This window comes from Leptidea sinapis, chromosome 3 (genome assembly GCF_905404315.1).
Source record: "Leptidea sinapis chromosome 3, ilLepSina1.1, whole genome shotgun sequence".
Lineage (NCBI taxonomy): Eukaryota > Metazoa > Arthropoda > Insecta > Lepidoptera > Pieridae > Leptidea > Leptidea sinapis.
In genome coordinates, this window is record NC_066267.1 from 10,944,754 (window position 1) to 10,966,660 (window position 21,907).

General features: G+C 34.9%; 1 protein-coding gene across 1 annotated transcript in view; it reads right to left on the bottom strand.

The window, feature by feature from the left end:
• The window catches only part of LOC126979157 (lutropin-choriogonadotropic hormone receptor-like), a 57,162-nt gene that overhangs the window by 5,401 nt on the left and 29,854 nt on the right, over positions 1-21,907 (bottom strand). The window contains exons 2-9 of the mRNA XM_050828402.1: positions 18,320-18,437; positions 15,075-15,149; positions 7,233-7,301; positions 5,823-5,912; positions 4,034-4,099; positions 3,152-3,220; positions 1,467-1,541; positions 34-151 (exon numbers count right to left, since the gene is read on the bottom strand). Of these exons, the coding sequence (XP_050684359.1) occupies positions 34-151; positions 1,467-1,541; positions 3,152-3,220; positions 4,034-4,099; positions 5,823-5,912; positions 7,233-7,301; positions 15,075-15,149; positions 18,320-18,437 (680 nt within the window). The remainder of the gene's footprint in view (positions 1-33; positions 152-1,466; positions 1,542-3,151; positions 3,221-4,033; positions 4,100-5,822; positions 5,913-7,232; positions 7,302-15,074; positions 15,150-18,319; positions 18,438-21,907) is intronic.

Genomic DNA, 21,907 nt, shown 5'->3' on the forward strand with positions numbered 1-21,907 from the left:
AACCATTTATCTACCTGCCTACTATTTTATTACCTGAAACTCATAAATTGAGGGAATGTATTTTAAGGATGGTGTCTTTTCAATCTTCAATACTTCCAACTTCTCAAGCCCTTTGGTTGGCAGACTCGTAATCGCTGTGTTGCTTAAATCTCTGAAAAATGGAATTATTATAATTATTATCATAGTTGGGTATGATCAGACATAATAAATGGTGTTCCTATCAGCACAAAAATCAATATGAAACCACCGTTCACAAATACAAAGCCAGTGAAGTGCTGATCGTACGTTTCAGGCTCATTTTGTTCTTGGAATCTTCCTAGTAACTATTTGAAGCTAAGAGTCTTTCAAATAAATAATAGTTTTAAAAAAACTAAAATACACGCTTTATATAAAATTCAACTAAAAAATAGAAAATAAATTTTAATAAATTTAAATTAAAAATAGTGTAAAACAATATATTTCATTAATATCATATGTTTCATTATAAAAATATTTTAGTTTATTGGAAGATCACTTAATTCAGCTAGCCGGAGATCACCGAACTAGCTCTTATAATAAGTAGCTCGGTTAAATCACGCATTAATAATTTATAATGGAAACAGAATACTCAAACAGCGCCATCTTTTCGTAAATGTTTTCATTACTTCATCATTACAGAATCTTTTGTTTTTGCGTATATTCCATGATATCATTTCATAATTGCCTTAAGAGTTTATTAAAATGCTGCTAGATGGCTTGAAACACAAATTCATTTATTCCAAAATTATTTAAATTGGCAAAAATCTTATTTTGCATATTGAATAATGGAATAATCTTGTCAAATTAGTGTAATGTCATCGGTCGATAAATCTACAAAGTTTGAACGAAATCTAGCCGTTTAAATCACTATCACCTATGTGGTCAAAATCGCGCCCAAAGAAGTCGGTTACAAACATACAAACATACAGGTGAAGCTAATAAAAAGCGTGTAAAAATATAACATTTGCATTTTCTCTATTTCTTATTTTGCGCGGTGATGATGGGTGTTTGTGATGTATATATATGTATATATTTATTTCAAATAATTAAGTACACTTATATAATTACTTACTTATATAAGTATTACTTATACTTATTTATTATTACTTATATTACTATTATTTTGCACCACAGAGAAGTGGTATTAATCTCATTGCCACTTCTTTAAACCAATTGTTTCAGCTTCAGCCATATAATATTTGAACAATCTATAGGCAACAAGAATACACAAACGTATTTACTTTCACCAAGTTTCAAAGACCATTCTACACAAGCAGCGCCGGTTACATGCAACGTAGAACAACTATCGTATCCCCGCCATATTGCAGTGAAAAGGAACGACCCGCGTCACGACGTTGCCACAATATATCTGAAAGTTACACCTAATAGTGTGAAGTCTTGTAACCCGCTGCTCAATTATCCCATTAAATAAATAAGAATTCACTTACAGTTGTCTTAATAGAAGATTTCCAGCGAAAGCTTGTGGATCCAGTCTTATTAAATTAGGGTTGCCTCTGAAACTCCTGTAAACAATAACATTTTTTACAAAATTACTTGACAACCGAATTTTCGCAGAAAAAAAGCCTAAAAAAAAGTTACATACAGAGCAAACTTACACTATTATAAAAAATAACGATATTTGAAAAAGGAACACTCCGAGAGTAGATCACATTTTCACATAATTATGTTAAAGCAGTGCAATTAATTTAACTCTAGAATTTTTGCAATGATTTTTTTATAATTTTCGCTGTGGGTTAAGAATAAACACAAGAAATCAGAGACTTCAATTCTCAATTGACGATAATATCCGATGTAATTGACAGCTCTATCTTGTAGCAACTGCACTGTTTTACTGGTTCAGTGAAATCAGACGCGGGCGTGATGATTTCGTGAAGGCCGCCGGGAAGCTTTGCATTTAATAGATATCGTATGATTTAACGTGAAGTGATAAGAAATGTAATGGAGGACAGTCGAATATTATTATCACCGGTGACGAAACCTGGGAATATTGCATTGTTCTCCTTTAGAAGATTTGCCTTGAGTTTTTTAAGGCCGCAACTATATAGAAGCAACCACCAGTCTTTGCACTTTATGATTATTTTTTCCGAGATGATAACCTGAGAAGAATACGATTTATTTAAAAGCCCTGAAAAGGCATTGAATGCGTTCCAAGTGGTCATCCAAGAGGCCACTTTGGAAGATTGGAACAACAAAAACAAAGTCTCGCCTAGTATCAGAATACTGGGTCTCGAAAGACAAAATAGCTTCGAACAAGCTGGGTGTGATAAATAGAGCACGGAATACTTCAAGCCGGTCCACATTTTCTCGCTCTACATAGTACAGGTCCGGCCACATATGGAGTATTGCTGTCATCAGGTCTGGTCTGGCGCGCCCCAGTATCAGCTCGATCCATTTGACCGCTTGCAACGCAGAGTAGCTCGAATTGACGGAGACCCAATGCTCTGTGAACGGCGGGATCACTTGGTGTTGCGTAGAGAAGTCGCTTCTTGGTGTGTCTTTTACCACATTTATCACGGTGAGTGTTCCGAAGAGTTTATTCACGTGATTCCTGCCGCTGAATTCCACCTTTGCACGACACGCCACATATTAAAATATCATCCCCACCATTAGGATGTGTGACGTTACTTCACACTGCGGTTTTCAAGGAACTTTCTTCCACGTACTACAAAGCTACGGAATGAGCTTCCTTTTGTGGTGTTTCCGGGACGATATGACATGGGTACCTTCAAATAATACCTTTGCTTCTAGACATATATTTTCGTCGAGTATGATTGAGAAGAACGGCATGAAACTAAACGACCGCCCCTTTTGTTGGTGGCGTGGTATCATCGAGAAGTTATTTATAACCTACCAAGCTTAACGTTTTGTTGTCAATTCTTTTGAATTTCGTAACCTACTTATTTTGTACTTTTACTGGGGTGATAAAGTGTGTATAGTGTGTGCATAAACTTCGCATAACAAGTCTTATTCGCACGAGTTAGCCGAGTAATTAGTAATGTTATCTAACAAATCGTAAGATTACTACAAAACTATTGTAGGGAGAGTATAAAGATGTTGTATCTTTTATAACTGGAATTAATTCTATATCATAGTGGATTTATTCTCTACTTACAGTTTAGATATTTTTGCGTTCTTGAATGCGTGCGCAGGAACCTCCTCTATCAGGTTGTAGTTCAAAGATCTGCAAAGAGGAGATTTACATCTATAGTATATACTATGCCAATCAGAGTTTTTTTTATAAATAAAATATGATATTGATATCATTTTTCACCACAACACAGCACAACACACAATTCAGCTAATGTCACATTTACGTAGACCACCAAGATTTACCAGCGTTTACGATAATGATCGGTGCTAAGATTGAACAAAGTTCTTATTTAGACTTAAATAAAGGATTGGACCTTAGAGCAATATTTAATAGTAAGTATTTAGATTTCTATAATTGTCACTTTCTTTATGTGTAAAAGAGATAACATTTCATTTGATGACGGACTTCGTATTTATATACCTTCTGGAATATGAACCTTAGAGAGATGGTCAGGATCGATCGCGTGGTAAGGCACTGTGTGTGTGCTATGTGCCTGTTTGATATTTGCCATTGGCGCTGTTGGCCATGTAGCGAGAGTCTGCGGACCTAAAACTAGTGATGACAACCTCAGCTAACATCGATAGATGGTGGGAAACTATTTACAAAATAAAATTGTGTACTTTATTACGTTGATTCTTGAAGTAAAAATAACACGGAAAACAAACGAAATTATTTCAAAATGCAAAAATACTTCAGAGTATTGTACGTTCCTTCGCAGCGATTTGTATTATACGTCAAAATTAGTTCTCTGGACGCTCGCTGGTGGCGCTTCAAATAGGCACAAAAAATTTGCTGTCAAACATATGGAACTGCCTGTCTAGTGGTATTTATATAGGTCACTGACCACAGTATAATAAATCAAAACAAGTAATCATTCGATATAATATGTACCTATTGACTTACACTTGATCAGCGCGTACTCGGAGCGCGTGCGAGGGAAGTCTCCGTATGTGGTTACCTTCCAGGTCTCTGTCGACAAAACGAACCATTCCTCTTTATAATTAATAATATAAATATATATATAAACATAAACATCGATGTGCGTATGTTCCCCATAGACTTAAAAACATCTTTTCAAAATTTATTGAAGTAGGCGTTACTTTGCGGAAATCCATAATTATCCAAATGATTTGAGTTTACTTTAGTGTTAATTCCGCCAATATTTGTCTTTAAACAATTCGACATGTGTTTCGCCTCTACACGAGGCATCCTCAGGACGTGTTGTCTCGCCAAAATCTCGCACGAGACTGAATCAAATGAGCCGAACGCCATAATTGTTTAAAGACAAATATTGGCGGAATTAACACTAAAGAAACCTCAAATCATTTGGATAACATCTTTTGAGGAATTTTTCACAAAATCTTCAGATTAGCCCGGTAAGACCTTCTGTGCAGTGACCGGATAAACAGAAAAGCTTTAAAACAGAAAAGTTTAAAATTATATATACGCAAATTTTTGACAACTTTTCAAAATTAGCTTACACCCAAATGATTAAATAATTTTTTTATTTAATTCGTATGCACGTCTATTTCTCAAGCAATGGGGCTATGGGTTTATTTAACGCGGGGATCACTGCACAGGTATTTCTGTTATAGTCTGGGTGTATGTGTTGAAATTCTGGTGTAATCCGGATGGAATCAATGTTTAATTTCCAACTGAACAAACTGCGGGCCGTCAATTGCGTTTCGGATTCAGGCTGTTAATTTGCCCAATACTTATTTACCTAAATAAAATCAAACGGTGTGTGCCACACGGCAGAAGTGGAAACTTCATCAGGCGAGGTTATTAACTTCGCCTTACATTCAAAATACAACCTGCGAACTTGCGCAACAACCCATATTTAGCTTAGCGTGACGGCTGGGTATCATTCAATATCTAAAATGAGGCTGAGCACTTTCAGCCCAAATTTCACCTTAGAGCTCGACTGAAAGCGTATTATTACCAAGGATATAAAGAGTCCATAATTAATTGACATAAAATAAGGAACAGATAAGTCTGTCAGTGTGAAGAAAGCAAATACTACTTAGCAAAAGTTTGACATTAGTACTACAGTAACGTACATAGAATTTGGAACTAGTTATATAATAAATCAAAATAGAACCCCGGTTGACAATTTTACGGTGCTATTTCGTGGTACATGGCAACTTCAGTCTTAGACGGCAATATTATGCGTACCGCGTAGGCGGGCGGTATCATAATGCAGAATTAATTTTCAGGGGTGCCGTACCCAAAAGGTAACTAACATACGGTCATGGCACATTCGCCGTGCCGTGTTAAGTAGAAATTTTTAAATAGTTTTCACGTGGCACGGCGACCATGCCATCACGGTGCGTCGCCAGTGCTTATCCACTCAAAATCGGTTTTAACGCGGCAACCGTCTTTATATTCTTCTGTATCTTTTATAACCGACAACCGTATGCATGTGAAATGGCACTACTGAAATAATGTAAAAAAGGCTTTAGCTAGTGAAATTACTGGGCAAATGAGACTTAACATCTTATGTTTCAAGGTGACGAGCGAATCCTGAGCGGCACTGCATTGTATTGCATTGCCAACAGATATGTTTGAAGCGTTTAAGCAAAAAGCATTCATATATCGTGAACTTAATGGGCAGGACGTATCAATTACCATCAGCTGAACGTCCTGTCGTCTCGTCCCTTAGTTTCATAAAAAAACCTAATGCTATACTTACATTGCCTGTAAATATGACACGTTAGATGTGTGGAGATCGTGCACGTGGCTCAGGTTGGGAACTTCAACCAGACCGCACGTCGTCACTATACTGAAAATATTAACAAAACACATGAACATACCACTATTGCACAAGTGATTAAGATGTAACCCACATTATAGAGCTCAACATACATAATCACAAAAGTAATTATTTAAATAGTTGCAATCATAGAAATGTAAAATACAAGGTTCTGGAAGTAACATTGCCACATTTATTTTCTCGAAGTCGATTCCTTTTTGATGTCATTTCTAATATACTAGATACTACTACCGCTTTGGAAACAAATGGCGCTGTGAGAGAGAAGAAGCGGTGCAAGAAACTCTCCCAAGTATTATTTTTAATGAAATATACAATATTATACTGTCATTGCTATTGCTATAAAATAATCATAATCTAGTCCCAGGCTGTCTGATCACTTAGATATTCAGCTGTGGAGTAGTAGAATTTACGACAGAGCCAATTTTTTATAAAACATTTAAATTTATTTATAGATGGCTGGGACTTTATTATAAAAGTGTATACATTTACCCTTAAAGCTATTATGTATCTTATTTATACATATGTCGTAGGTATATTGTCAAATTCGTGCTATTACAATTTCACTAGTCATATGTAGGTAGATTGTAAATCGACTTCATTTCTTACAATTTAACGGCCTGGTTTTAGTGACATTGTGATGTCACGGGTACACTATAGTAAAATTGTAATGCAATGATATTTTGACAATTTTTCTGGGCGTTAGTTTATGAGGCCGTCTCTGATTGGTCCGTTTCTTAAATTGTAAGAAATTGAGTCGATTGACAATCAACCGTTTAATTATAATATCACAATATGTGAAACACGGACGAGTAAAAAAAGAAGGACTCCGCGCCGTGATATTAGCAAGCGAAGCACCGTTATGCTAGTGTGTGTGCGGTAACGGGGGATACTAGTTACACAATTTTTTCTCCCTTAAATAATCATATATGGCCACAAAAACTTATATAGTATCATTTTTACACTTGTTCACAACACACGACGGCATTTTTAAAATATTTTATTGAGACGCAAACTGATCTGTCACAGACGATGACAATTCTCATAATGGCCGCCTATCGGCCTGTAGTAGTGTGTGTGCGTGGGGCTATGTATTTACACGTTAATCGGCTTGTTTTGGTGCTACACTGTTATGTAAGGTGAGACACAGAGTCCTTATTTTATTACTAGTCCGTGATGTGAAATTGTAATACCACAGCTTTGACAATATACCTGCGACTGTATATATTAAGTTCATTAATCGACATTAGTCGTCATTCCCATTACCTTCTTATTTAAATGTATTAAGTTCATTAAATAGTACAACAAATATAGCACAACATACATACGTACAATGTGCGTAGTTCCGGTAGAGCAGGTAGTGGCGCGATCCGGTGCAGCCTCGGAGCTTGTGTGATAAACCTGATGGACAATTTAATAATAATTAAGGGCTTATATTCCGTTCAAAGACGTCAACTTTAGGGTTGTTTTCCATCGAGAAAATTTATTTTATACATATTTGTATTCTATAATATTATAGATAAAGTTTTAAATTGTTTAGAAATTTATGTAGATGTTACATTAATATTAATACTGCCAACTACTAACTGCTATATATTTATAACGTGTAAATTATATAAAGTAAACAACATAAACTTTATTTAGAAGACAGGCTATTCAAGGTTTTCTGGATCATTCTCATTTTTCGTTATCTTTGCGAGAGGCTCCTTGTTCAGGAGACCCATTTCAAGGTTTCAAGGATTCCAAGTTTAAAACTTTTTGTGTTTATATTACCTTTGTCACTACAGAATAACACTACAGGGAGAAGTAATTTTAAACTTGGAGTGACTTTACATCGCGTTTATTAATAAGACAGTTTATGTTTCATGGTGACAAGATCTCCAACTAGATACCGTAGGCGTAGTCACAAAATACGACAACTAATACTACGCCCAAATACGTACTCGAGCTAGTCTCGAACGATGTGTGACGTTGACGTGCCACATGTTCTGTTAAACTAATAATTGAAACTAAAATGCCGGGTGGAGTAGTAAAACATTGTAAAAATAATACTACAAGAAATAAGGAAGACAAGAAATGGGATCACATATCATCAGTAAGTATTTTTTATTTTGTCAACTTCAATGTAAAATAACACGAAGCGTAAGTTACAAAATTAGAAAGATGCCATTGAGTGTCAAGATGCCATGCACACAAGCATCTTTACAAATAGCCAATACACACTACAGTATAAAGTTGTCGTAATAAAAAAGCTATTGTTCATAGGTAGTGCGGTATCTAGTTGGAGATCAGCGGAGACCAATTCTTAATCTAAGGTGACAAGCGCAATTGCGATGCCGCTCAGAATTTGCATTGCAATGAGCAGGGCTTATCACTTATTATCAGGTGAATGCTTTTGTCTATGAAAATACGTGACAAGCAGGACGTTCAGATGATGGTAATTGATACGCCCATTACAATGCAGCGCAACTCAGGATTCTTGAAATACCCTAAAATTCTGAGCGGCACTACAATTGCGCTCGTCACCTTCAGACATAAGATGTTAAGTCTCATTTGCCCAGTAGTATCACTAGCTACGGCGCCCTTCAAACCGCAACACAATAATGCATATACATTACTGCTTCACGGCAGAAATAGACGCAGTTGTGGTAACCATAATCTAGCCAGCATCCTGTGCAAAGGAGCCTCCACTGGTAAATGAAGTCTTCGTTCTCGTCTCGTCACTTCTTTTCGTAAAACAATATGTTTACAAAAATTAAAGAGATACTTGGCAATGCATAGCAACGCCGTTATAAAAATTAATTCAGATCAAGATGTAGATTATAATTAAGAATATAATAGATTACAATATAAAAAATAAAATACACTTATTTTGAATATTTCACGAGCTTGGATTCTTTGCGCCAGCATTAACTCTCGTAGCAACAGATCTTATATCTCCTATTTAGGGTAATCTTAGCCAATAAAAGAGGATTCCTGTGGATTACAGTTTTTATTGCTCGTCAATAGGACATATGTTTTCACTTTATGATAAATATTTTCATTCTTCCTCAATAAAATGATTAAAAAAAAGGATTGTGTGGGAAAAGTGAAAATTTTTTTCATATTATAGAAATTTAGCTAAAAATTTTTTGAATAATATTCCACTAGCTGTGTCGTTGTTTATCAAAAGCAAATAAAAGTTTCACTTTAATAAATAAGAACATTTACATTAAACACTGACAAAAACTAAATAAGTAATAGTCTATACACTACACGGTCAGCTGCTGCGAACTATAGGCGCCGCCCGACCGTCACTCGACATGCAACACACAGACGGATAAGTTTGAGACGATGTAATAAAAGTTTCTCTTTAATAAATCATTCGACGTATAATATATTTCTAGGTACGAGATACTATTTACGAATCTCTTATAGGATACTTAAATCTTAAAGGAAACATGTTGTTTTAAAATAGTTAGGTACCAACATGCTTATCCGTTTGAACAGCGTCAGTCTGTCGATTGTGTCACTATATTATCAATCAGTTTTATACAGATATGGTGACTCTTAAGTCTCCCATATAATAAGAACTTTAACATATAATGAGAACTTTAAAGTATCCCATATAAATCTGAACTTTTTCTTACATTTTCTTTCATAGAAATCTTGTGTTGACAGTTACGAACAGAACAAAAAATAAATAATTAGAATGTTATAAAAGATGATCTTAAGGTTTAATTCTGCTAAGTTTTAATGACTTTGACACGTGTTTCGCCTATACACGAGGCATCTTCAGAGGCTGTTGATTCACCAAACCGCTTTGCTCTCGTTCCAGCGATATTAATAGCTAACATCAACATTTATACATTTCGGCGATTAAATTTTGTTTATACGGACCCTAGAACTTGGAACCCTAACGAAGTACTAATTGTAGTTGTCTTAAAATGTAAGTATTTGAAGAAATAACAAGGTAATCCCTTGTCTCTAGTAGGTATTTTCATAATAATTAAATTGAATTTGAACTCTCAGTTTGGGGGTACCACAAGGGTCTATTCTATGACCGTTCCTCTTCGTTATTTACATAAATAATCTACCTACCCTTGGAGAATAAAACACAAGTTAGCATTTTTGCAGACGACACTATACTAATATTCAAAGTGAAAAGAAGCCAAGTTTTATATGACTAAGTAAACAATGTTCCATCTGACATCGTATACTGACTTAGCGCCAATATCCAATTGCTAATTAGCAATAACTATATAATATAAAATTAACTTCGCCCAATGTCAATCATTTAGATACGAATGCTTTGTTAAACGGAGAAGTAGTAAACCCGTTGAAATCTGCTATAATTTCTTGGCATTACTCTTGATTGCAAATTTGGTACAATGGGCCCCCAGTATGGAAGGATAAGCTCTATTAGCTAATCTTGCAGCATATGCGTTTAAAAGTATTAGACAATAACCGACATTGATACGACGCGACTAGTTTGGTTATATTTTCATATTCTTAAACACTATGGTATATTGATATGGGGCAGAGCAGCGGATATCAATAATGTAAAAAATTAAAATTTAACAAAAAACAACCGACTTCAAAAACACTATTCCAAAACAATTAATATAATGTGCACTAAAAAGTATAAAAAATTGCATATTTTGATACAATCTAATTCTATATAGTTACGATAATTGTTATTTTTGGAGTCGGTGTCCTTCCGCCGCGACCCGCTCTCGCCTCTCGCCTCCTCACGACTCAAGCACATCTCACCTATAACTACGTATGTAGTTAAATAACGTATCTTGGATGACACCGACTCCAAAAATTACAATAATCGTAACTAGAATTCGATAAATTAATTAGATTGTACAAAAATACGCAATTATTTTTATACGTTTTAGTGCACATTATATCTATTGTTTTGGAATAGTGTTTTTGAAGTCGGTTGTTTTTTTGTTATTTTTTTTTATTTTATGATTTTTAGTGAATTTGAAGTATACTAATTAACAATTTGTCTAAATATGTGTAGAGAATACTGAATTTTTCAATGCAGCAATGAACGTAAGTACTTTGCAATTTGATTACAGACAGTTACAAATTCTGCCACAGATCGTTAAGGAGATTAGAGTCGATTGATCATCGTATTCGACTACGAGGATTACTTGACCATAACTATGTTATATGACTTAAATATCCGGATAGTATAAAAAACATCCGGTCGAGTATCGTTAATTTGCTTCGAAGAATTGAAGACTTCCGTTACTTTGTCATGGATTCCGTAATGAGAACCTAAACAAACTCTCACTAAACTATCTTTGAAGTATATCCTTTCCAATAAAAAAAGAATCATCGGAATCGGTTGGCGCGATATTGAGTTATTCGTAAACTTATCATACACTTTGCTATACGTATGTATAGCAAATTTAAGACTTTTATGGTTTTCTCATGGATGCCATTGTCAGATCTGGAATACTACAATAGGACTACACGGGAAGCACCAGCATTCAAATAAAAAAAGAATTATCAAAATCGGTTCACCCAGTCAAAAGTTTTGAGGTAACAAACATAAAAAAACATACCGACGAATTAAGAACCTCCTCCTTTTTTGAAGTCGGTTAATGATAAAGAATCGTTAAGAGAAAAATTTTAAGAAGTAAACATTTTAAGTGTTCCATCAAAATATATTCTTGATAATGTTATGTACATAGGCATATTAGCGAATTTGCTAGAAATTGTAATAAAATAATGTGAACAGATGAAACATCACGTGTTATGCTTAACTTCTCGGTTAAGTACAGCTAGGAAACTAGTTTTGTTGGGCGATGGGCTTCTCTAACATAATCCTTGTTTGTGTGGCAAAGTTCACTACAACTCAAATGATTTTCTTAATGCGAACAATTGAGAATTGAGAATGATGCGACCGCCCTCAGGCTATTTAATAATAATTTTATTGTACGATATTATCTATATATTGTGACGAAATTGTATTTAAAAAAAACTGAGCTAATTGCGCCCGTTCTTCTCAGGCACGGCTTAGCCGTACCTAGTGAAATTACTGAAGGGCGCCGTAGCGCCCTTCAGACCGAAACACAGAAATGCTTACACATTATTGCTTCACGGCAGAAATAGGCGCCGTTGTGGTACCCATAATCTAGCCGGCATCCTGTGGTGTTCAAAAACTGATTTTAAATCCCATTTTGAATTAAATATTTGAGTTCAAGCTTGTGTTAGATAAGACAGATAACCTGATAGTATAAAATGAAATAATTTTTAAGGCGACATTTAATGCCAGTGACCTTTAGCGATATGAGATCACGGCTGCCGGCCCGCCATCTATGTAACAAAGCCAATATTTTCAAAAATCTTGCGTGGAAAACAGTTTATATGCTTACAATCCTCGTTATTCACTTCTAATCTGAATAAATTAACCTACACAAAAAATTACAAGCTATAAGAATAACTTTTCTGAGACCAAGTACCAAAAAATGCGTCACGCCATGCCAAAAAACTTGTTTAACTTCAAAGAAATGTGGTAGTTCAAAAAGGCTCGGCAGTGCTAACTATAACCAACACCAAGCATTAGCAACCTACAAATAAGACTTAAGGATATGTGTAACAGGATTAAATAGTGTTCATAGCTCGAAATGCTATACTTTCACCACAAAACTTGTCTAAAAACATCACGTTTGCGTATTTTCTGCTTACTCTTCGCCTTAATAACAGCTCTTAATGCGTTATAATTTAGCGAATATACATGCATTTTATTGCTCTGTATATCTTCGTATTGTTATCATGCGGAGAAGGTTCTGTGATAAAAATTACTCGTATAAGCAAAACACTGTATTGTGTTGGTCATTTAAAAAAAAAATCATAAATGAAACAAACTCGTTAAACGATATCTTTTCATCATTAGGCACCTATTTAATTTTATCAGTTGTAATATATTTATGTATAACTAGCTGACCCAGCAAACGTTGCATTTCCATCATAGTTAACAACTGTAGTTAATCTACCAATTATAGGTAGCTAAAATTAAGCTAAATTTATTTTTTACCTCCTGAGAAAGTTAGAAAGATATAAAGATTCTAATTAGTTATTCATTTTAAACTATTCTATCAATTTGATTTCTGAACGACGACGGGGGACACGTCAAAGGAAAATCAAAATTGTTGTTTTTATTTAAATCCAAACATTTTCATATTTATTCAAGACCAAAATTAGCCAAATCGCTCCAGCTGTTCTCGAGTTTTAGCGAGACTAACGAACAGCAATTCATTTTTATATATACATATATAACACTTAATCTTAATTCGCTTTTAAGTAAGTTCTAAATCTATAAGTAACCTCAATCAAACACTGTTGTAAGCCATTTAGTCACCAACTCAACGAACATTCAATTTAAATAGTTTGCTGAATATTTATTTAGTTTATTTTGTACGGATGTGGGAAAAATATAGCTTCCTTAAGTACTGCAAACGTACCGCAGAAAACCTAGATAAACAAATTTAGTTCATATTTATTCAACATACTTAATTATATTTTCACCAATCGACAGCCTCTGATTCAGTCGTCATTTATTTAGATAAACTTTTTTTAGGATCAGAAAGTGTGTAAATAATTATTAGGTATATTATAGTCTTCCCTATATTTTGTTCTTAACCGTGAATACATAATGCACATAGTTTTAGAAAACTCAATCAATTGGAGATCGGTTATTACTGAATCTGAGATATTCTGATTGCAGACGTAGATCGGTTTCTTTCGCTTTTGGAAACAAACATTAGATGGTAAAGAAACCAAAATATTGATAGTGAATTTCATTGAGAGTCAATTTTTTATGACAATAAGGGACGAGCAGGCCGTTCAGCTGATGGTAATTGATACGCCCAGCCAATTACAAAGCAGTGCCGCTCGGGTCTCTTAAAAAACCCAAAAACTCAAAGCGGCACTACAAATACGATCATCACCTTGACACATAAGCTGTTAAGTCTCATTTGCCTAGCAATTTCATTAGGTACGGCGGCCTACAGACCGAAACATAATAATGCTTACACGTTACTGCTTCACGGCAGAAATAGGCGCCGTTATGGATAGAATTACGTGAAAATAGCAATTTTCGAAGTTGTCCAGACTCCAGAGTTATATCTGCACCCATAATCGGAAATACTGAAAGTTGCGAAAATTATAAGCCGATATTTAATGAGATGAGCGGCCACTCATGAAGATATGGAAAGATCATCGCACAGCTATCTTTCTATGGAGCTGAACTATCATGAATCCATCAAAAGTGTCTTAAAAAGTTTGACAAAAAGTTTAAAAAGCACAAACAGAGTAGTAACTTCGACTTTGAATAAGTATGTGTTTTTTTTATTCATTTAAGTTTCAGTTAAGTTTTATTTATTTGAATAAGTATGTGTTTTAATTCATTCATTTTTGCTTGGAGTTTTTAAATAAATTAGCATAATGTTTATTATTTATATATAAAATGTTTGCTCCCTATGTTAATACGACGTTACGATATTATTGATTGAGATGAAACTTTGATAGTGTTCCGAAGACGCCTATGACGGTACCTTGTCCAAACAATCCTTGCCAGTTATTGCTAATATTTGTGTGTCACGAGAGTGGACCAGGGATTGGAAAATAATACGCAGCTTAAAGGAACGAGCCTTTAATTGTGTTCACTTCCACGAACTTGCACTTCGCCGGCCTGCCGCTGTTCCTCTTGTCGATGGCGGTGCCCCCAGGAGATCACACCGCACCGAACACTCGATCTCTTCTTTCTACTCCTCCTGAATCACTTTCCACTTTTCACTACTTCTTCTTCTCATCCTTCTTTTCCTTTTCACATTCGAGTCTGAACTAGAACTGCCGTAGGCCACGCTTAGTACGGCTTGCTCCTGGATCTGTTCTATTATCAAAATGATTCTCTTTCATCTGTTTTAAATTGTACTAAAAATTTATTTGTATAGATCCTGAACGCACTAGAAATTTAATTTTACAGAACCAAAAAATTCCTTACACTGCAACTGGTAGGTATCGAAACAAAAACTAAACACTTTCCCACTGAGCTACGAGTATTGTTGACGGAGCTGTCGAAATTATCAATGCTTTGAAGTTTGACAACTCTCGTCATGTACGTCAAGGCGTTACTACGCGACATTAGTATAAATATATGACGTAGGTACTTACAATGATTTGAGATTAGGCATCGTAGTCAGATCTTCAACTGCCACATGCTCCAAATTGGGCGCGTCCATGATCGACCTGAAACAAAGTCCACTCGTCAGAACAACACCTAAATAATTTAAACCAGCCATGACAGGGCCTGTGCTTTTGTTGAATGAGTAAACAATCGATGGATTATAGAATGTGTCTTAGAGCGCTTCGCACTACGTCCGATCCGAATCCGATCCGTATAACACGGTCCGAGTAGTCGTAGAACTAATTCTTTTCGATTCGATTTCTTTCCGTCAACCGTTACAAATAGTTCTACAACTAAGACGTAGTGTGAAAGCGCGATATATTATGAGACACTTTTAATTTTCTTTTGACGTGACGTCAATGGATACACTCTGCCTATTACAGTGCACTGCAACTCAAACAAATTACACACAAATACAGCCACAAATTTTTGTAGTAAAAATGTATGTAAAGTAATGCAACAAAAATACTGAATTAAAACTAATAATTAATGCCTTAAACGAGTAAGTCAAAAAATTAAGGTAAATTAATAAATAAAAAATACACAAGAGTTTTTGAATAGGTTAACATTTGATGCATCAATCCACACATACCTACTGTAAATAAATAAAACATTTTACAAAAGATTATATTAAACTAAACACCTTCGTAAGTATCCATCCCTACTCTATGATAAATCAATAAATAGGTATATTAAATAACTTTAATTTGAAAAATCATGACGCTGAGTTTCCAATAACAGGATCATCCAGCGATCACCATTGTATACATACAAAACTATTGCGTATTTTATGACCTGTGCAATTGCTCCCTACCACAAGATACCGGCTAGATTAAGGGTACCACAACGGCGCTTATTTCTGCCGTGAAAGACTAATGTATAAGCATGACTGCGTTTCAGTCTATAGGGCGCCGTAGCTAGTAAAATTACTGGGCAAATGAGACTTAACTTGACTTTTCAAGAATCCTGAGCGGTACTGCATTGGAATAGGCAGGGCGTATCAATTACCGTCCTGCTCATCTCGTCCTTTATTGTTATCATAAATTCCTTGTTATTATACTTACACCTATAAAAATGTCTGTATGAATAAATGTATACGTTAATAGTCTGAGAACAATATCATATTGATACTAAACAAAACATATTGTACCTAATTGGTCTGCAAACACTTATTTGACCTTAGTTAGTACTAAGTATGTGATGTCGTTGTTCCACGGTTTAAGTGAAATTCCTCGAAGTAGTTGCTAGTCATCCAATTATATTGAAGCCAGGGCCGTACTGAAATAATTTTAATATTACACTGAAATCGTTTTTTTAATTTTTTCGATTCATACTTTTATGTCAGTATTTAAAATTTATATCTTAAAATTGGCTCTTACGTATTGGATGAAACAAAAAGACGGGGGTATTTTAGGACTAATACGATCAAAATCGGTTTCTTCTCTCGGGAAACGCGTTTTTCCGAGGTTTCCAATCCACTTTTTTTTTATATATAAAAATAAGAGACAAGACGAGCAGGACGTTCAGCTTATGGTTATTGAAACGCCATAGTAATGCTTACACATTACTGCTTCACGGCAGAAATAGGCGCCGTTGTGTTACCCATGATCTAGCCGGCATCCTGTGCAAAGGAGCCTCCCACTGGTTACTTAGTGATTACTTTAGTAAATTAGTTATTTGTGGAGCTCGAGAAGCTTTTTTATGGAAGTGGAGGAGTTTTAATTTATAATTTTTTATTGCAGTAAAGAATTTCATTCATTCAAACGCCGAAACGCGTAGTCTTCGGATTTACCTACCGCGCTTCCGATGTATCAAAAAACTGAATTTCATGGAATTCCGTGGTCTCACTCTGCAGTACAAATGTAACAAAAAGATCTGAAACTATGGACGTCGTCAGTAGTGCGTGTCGTGAATTAGGGAAGCAAAGACCAAAACGAATTAGGCGCCACGTGGACAGATTATGGTACTATTAGTGTCGAGTGTCAATGTGTCAAGAGTTTCTCGCCGCCTCCGCAGTCCCGCCGCGACCACAATTAATGCAATTGGATCGAAATATCGGCACCAGATTAATAAAATATATATCGTGAGTACCCGTCATAATAATTACACTGAATTTCATGTAAACTATTTTCCATACCTACATGGGACAATAATCCAGATTGAAGCAGTTAAATACAGAGAAACTTTCAAATATTTGTCTGTCAATAGCAATTACTTACTACGACAATCGCACCGTGATCATCACGGCTTACAATTGCGTCGAAACATCTTGCAACTTAACCAGCGGAATGTTTTACTTGCTAAAGATTGCTAGGTACCACAACGTCGCTTTTATCTGCCGTAAACCAGTTATGTGCAGTTGAAAGGCGCCGTAGCTTCTGAAATTACTGGGCCAATGAGACTTAACATCTAACGTGTCAAAGTTGCGAGTTGTTGCTCATAATATATTGAGAAATTACCTAAAATCCTTGTTAAAAAATTTACTATACGAACCTATACTATACGAACGAGAAGTATCTCGTTAGAATTAAAAAATATATTGATGTCATTTTACTGATTAGGTAACGTCTGTTTGTAATAGTTACGGAGTCTCATCTGATAAACTAGAAGTATCCAGAGTTGGCAATTATTATGGCGATAGAACTTTAAAAAAACGCTTACCATATTTACTCAATAGTTTGCCTATGGACATCCACCTCGAGCCAAATAAATCTAGGTTTAAAACTTAGTTAAAAAAATAATTTTTAAGCACGCTTCCATAATCATTGTAAATATTGCTATTCTCGCATTTAAAGTCTTAAGTTAAGCATATGGAAATATGTAAATATCTATATTTAAAATTCTAGTTTATAAAGTATTAAGTTAAGTATATAGAAATATGTAAATATCTACATATATTTAAAATTCTAGTATTTAAACTATTAAGTATATAAAAGTATGTAAATATCTATATTTAAAGTGACTCGTTCCTGCAGTCAAACTGTCAGAACACTTTTGCAGGGTTTTGTTAACATTTGAATGTTATGACATAATAAATAATAAAATAAATAAATCGCCTTATAGACTACACAATGGTCGGGCGCTATTGCGATGCTGATCAGAATTTTGGGTTTTTCAAGAATCCTGAGCGGCACTGTATTATAACCGGCGGGGCGTAACACTTACAATCAGGTGAACGTCTTGCTCTATCGTCACTTTTTCTCATAAATAAAAAATAAATAAATAAACTTACAAATGCTCAACCGTGTCCAGGTTGTAACCTGCCGACTGGATCACGTTCGCCGTCAGCTTCGTTATGTTCGACTTGAGCAGCACCACCGACACACCGCCTTCGCTGCGACACTGCCGCACTGGAATTTATTTGTTTATTTATTTAATATTTTCATCAGTATAACAATCTTCCCTTAACAAGTAGTATCGTTTATAATGTCGTAATGTTAATATGTCGTCAATATTAATATCAAATTACTGTTATTGTAGCAGAAATAAAAATCGAAAGACTACTGGCCTTACAAATAAACTTGGTATTATAAGTTATAGCTGAGAACAAACCAAGAATATGCAAAATGTTGACTATATCGTTGACAACACTGTCAATACAATGACAATTCTGAAGTTTTCCAAATGTTAATCAGCCTAGCAAATAAACGCGGGAAACGATACGTCAAAATAAATCAATCATAGGCAAAATATCTATTTGTAAACATTTTGCATATTCTTGGTTTATGTTCAGGTATAACTTTATGCCAATTTTATTTGTAAAGCCATAAGTTCTTTAAACAAGTCAAAAACGTAACAAGCCTAGAAACTGTTATCATGACTTATCACGCGCATCTAGAAACGTCACTGCGCTACGGGCTTATATTATAGGGACACAGCAAACGATACTGTGCTACGGGCTTATATTATAGGGACACAGCAAACGATACTGCGCTACGGGCTTATATTATAGGGACACAGCAAACGATACTGCGCTACGGGCTTATATTATAGGGACACAGCAAACGATACTGCGCTACGGGCTTATATTATAGGGACACAGCAAACGATACTGCGCTACGGGCTTATATTATAGGGACACAGCAAACGATACTGCGCTACGGGCTTATATTATAGGGACACAGCAAACGTCACTGCGCTACGGGCTTATATTATAGGGACACAGCAAACGTCACTGCGCTACGGGCTTATATTATGGGGACACAGCACAGATGTAAACAGAGCATTGTATGTAGATGAATGTATGGGATGCACCCAGAGCAATTGTTTCAACCCCTATTTAAAAAACTAGAATTGTTACCTTTCCAGTCGCTTTATATTTAGAGATTTGTATGTTTATTAATAAAAATAAAGTTTTGCGTAAATCAGCTAATAATTCATATCTGCGGAACCCACGTTGGTTCCGCAGATATGAATTATCAATCCGCAAAGACTCGTTATTCAAGCAGCTTAATATAATAAAAATTGTATACATGTGATTGTGTTCGTATTTATAATAAGTAACCGAGTAGCATTAATAGTTTAAGTTATATTTAATTTGATAAATACTTATAATTGGCTAAAAACTTATGATGGACAAGATGTTCTCATGTTAGACTGTTGTGAGTAGGGATGTTGTACTAAGTCAAATATTTGCATGCTAGGCACGGACTAGTAAAAAAATAAGGACTCCGTGTCACCTTACATAACAGTGTAGCACCAAAACAAGCCGATTAACATGTGAATACATAGCCCCACGCACAAACTTACTACAGGCCGATAGGCGGCCATTATGAGAAATGTCATCGACTGTGACAGATCAGTTTGCGTCGCAATAAAATATTTAAAAATGCCGTCGTGCGATGTGAAAAAGTGTAAAAACAATAACATAAAAGTATTTGTGGATATATGATTTTTTAAGGAAGAAAAAATTGTGTAACTGGTATACCCCGTAACCGCACACACACTAGCATAAAGGTGCTTCACTTGCTAATATCACGGCACGGAGTCCTTCTTTTTTTTACTAATCCGTGATGCTAGGTTAGTGTTAGGAAAACATATAGGTAAGCTCATTATTGTAATATAACACCATTGCATATCATGTTTTATGCAAATAAATATATTATTATTCAGAACAAATCTTATAACTATATAAAATTACAACTTTACACTAGGTACTACATAAAATTAAATCTCTAATTACGTGGAAGCAAGAATACTGGCAGCATTTCCGCGCTGGATAGCTAGGCTGATCCATTGAAATAGCTGCCAGCGCTTGTGTTTCCAGTAGCCCTATTGAGGCTACTTATTATAAAGTTAATATTCAATTAAATAGTTTTCTTGCCTTTTATTTATTTATTTATTAAAGAGAGCCTTATAAGAGAACCTTATAATACACCATTATATGTTTTATGCAAATGAATATACTATTATTCAATTTAATAAGTTTTCTTGCCTTATAAGAGAACCTAATAATAGTTATTATAACTCAACAACCCCATGTACCCTTATCCTGCAAAGATGATTTGATTTGATTTAATATTATTCAAAGCTAAAGCGAAATGGAAGGTAGTAATGAACTATCTAATTTACTTAAAAATGTTGTAAGATTTTTTTTCAATTTTTATTGTTGTGAAATCTAACATAAATGTTCAAAGTATGTTCAGTCTGTACTAAAAAAATGACTTATTCTACAGTTCACAAGTTATTTAAAATAAATCGGTCCAGTAGTTTCAGAGATTAGCCCGTACAAACAGACAAACAGACAGAGAAACAATAATTTTGAAAAAAAATATCTTCTTACATCCCCAGGGCCGGATTTAAACTTAATGCCACCCCTGGGCACCGGAATAATATCCGCCCCAATACTGGAATTTTACTTAAAGTACAAATATAAAATACTAATTAAATTTCTTTAATTCCACAAAAAAAAACCGATTATAATTTTAAATCTCCAAGGAAATAAATTGATTAAATCTTTTTTATTATTAATTTTGACTAAACGTGCCAAAATTATAATTTACAAATAATGGATAAGTAAATTTAATTTCTTATATTATCAATAAAACCAAAAATTATTAATTAACAGAATTAATTAATTATATTGAGCAATCTCGATAAGACTAAAAATTTTTTTTCACTTTCAAAAATTTGCCGCCCTGGGCACTTGCCCCAACTGCCCCTAGTGTAAATCCACCACTGTACATCACAGCACAGAAATTTGATCTCTACACATTTATGATAAGTATAGATATTACGAATATGGGAAAGCACTAGGCATAGATAATAGTTCAATAATCACTAGTAGCTGATTATCACGCGGAATATATGTACGTATATCGATACAAAAACTGTATTTTCATGACAGTTCCAATATGCCCAAGTTACATGATCAGGACACGTGATTATATTGAGGAGTCCAGATGGATAACTTCAGTTTCATCACAAGGTGAGCTTGATTTTTTTGATGAAAATAACAGACGAGGCGAGCAGGACGATGATGTTAATTCAGGTCAGTTGATGGTAATTGATACGCCCTGCCCATTACAATGCAGTGCCGCTCAGCATACTTGAAAAACTCAAAAAAATTTTGAGCTTGCAACTTTGAGACATAAGATGTTAAGTCTCATTTGCCCAGTAATTTCACTAGGTAAGGCGCCCTTCAGACCGAACCACAATAATATTTACACATTACTGCTTCACGGCAGGAATAGGCGCCGTTGATGGTGCTAATTAAGTAGTCCTCACAATAGCTCTGAGACTACAAACGGTAAGTCGTATGTAGTCTCAGAGCTATTGTGAGTTGTTTTTTCATTATTTCCACTTCAACAAATAATATATC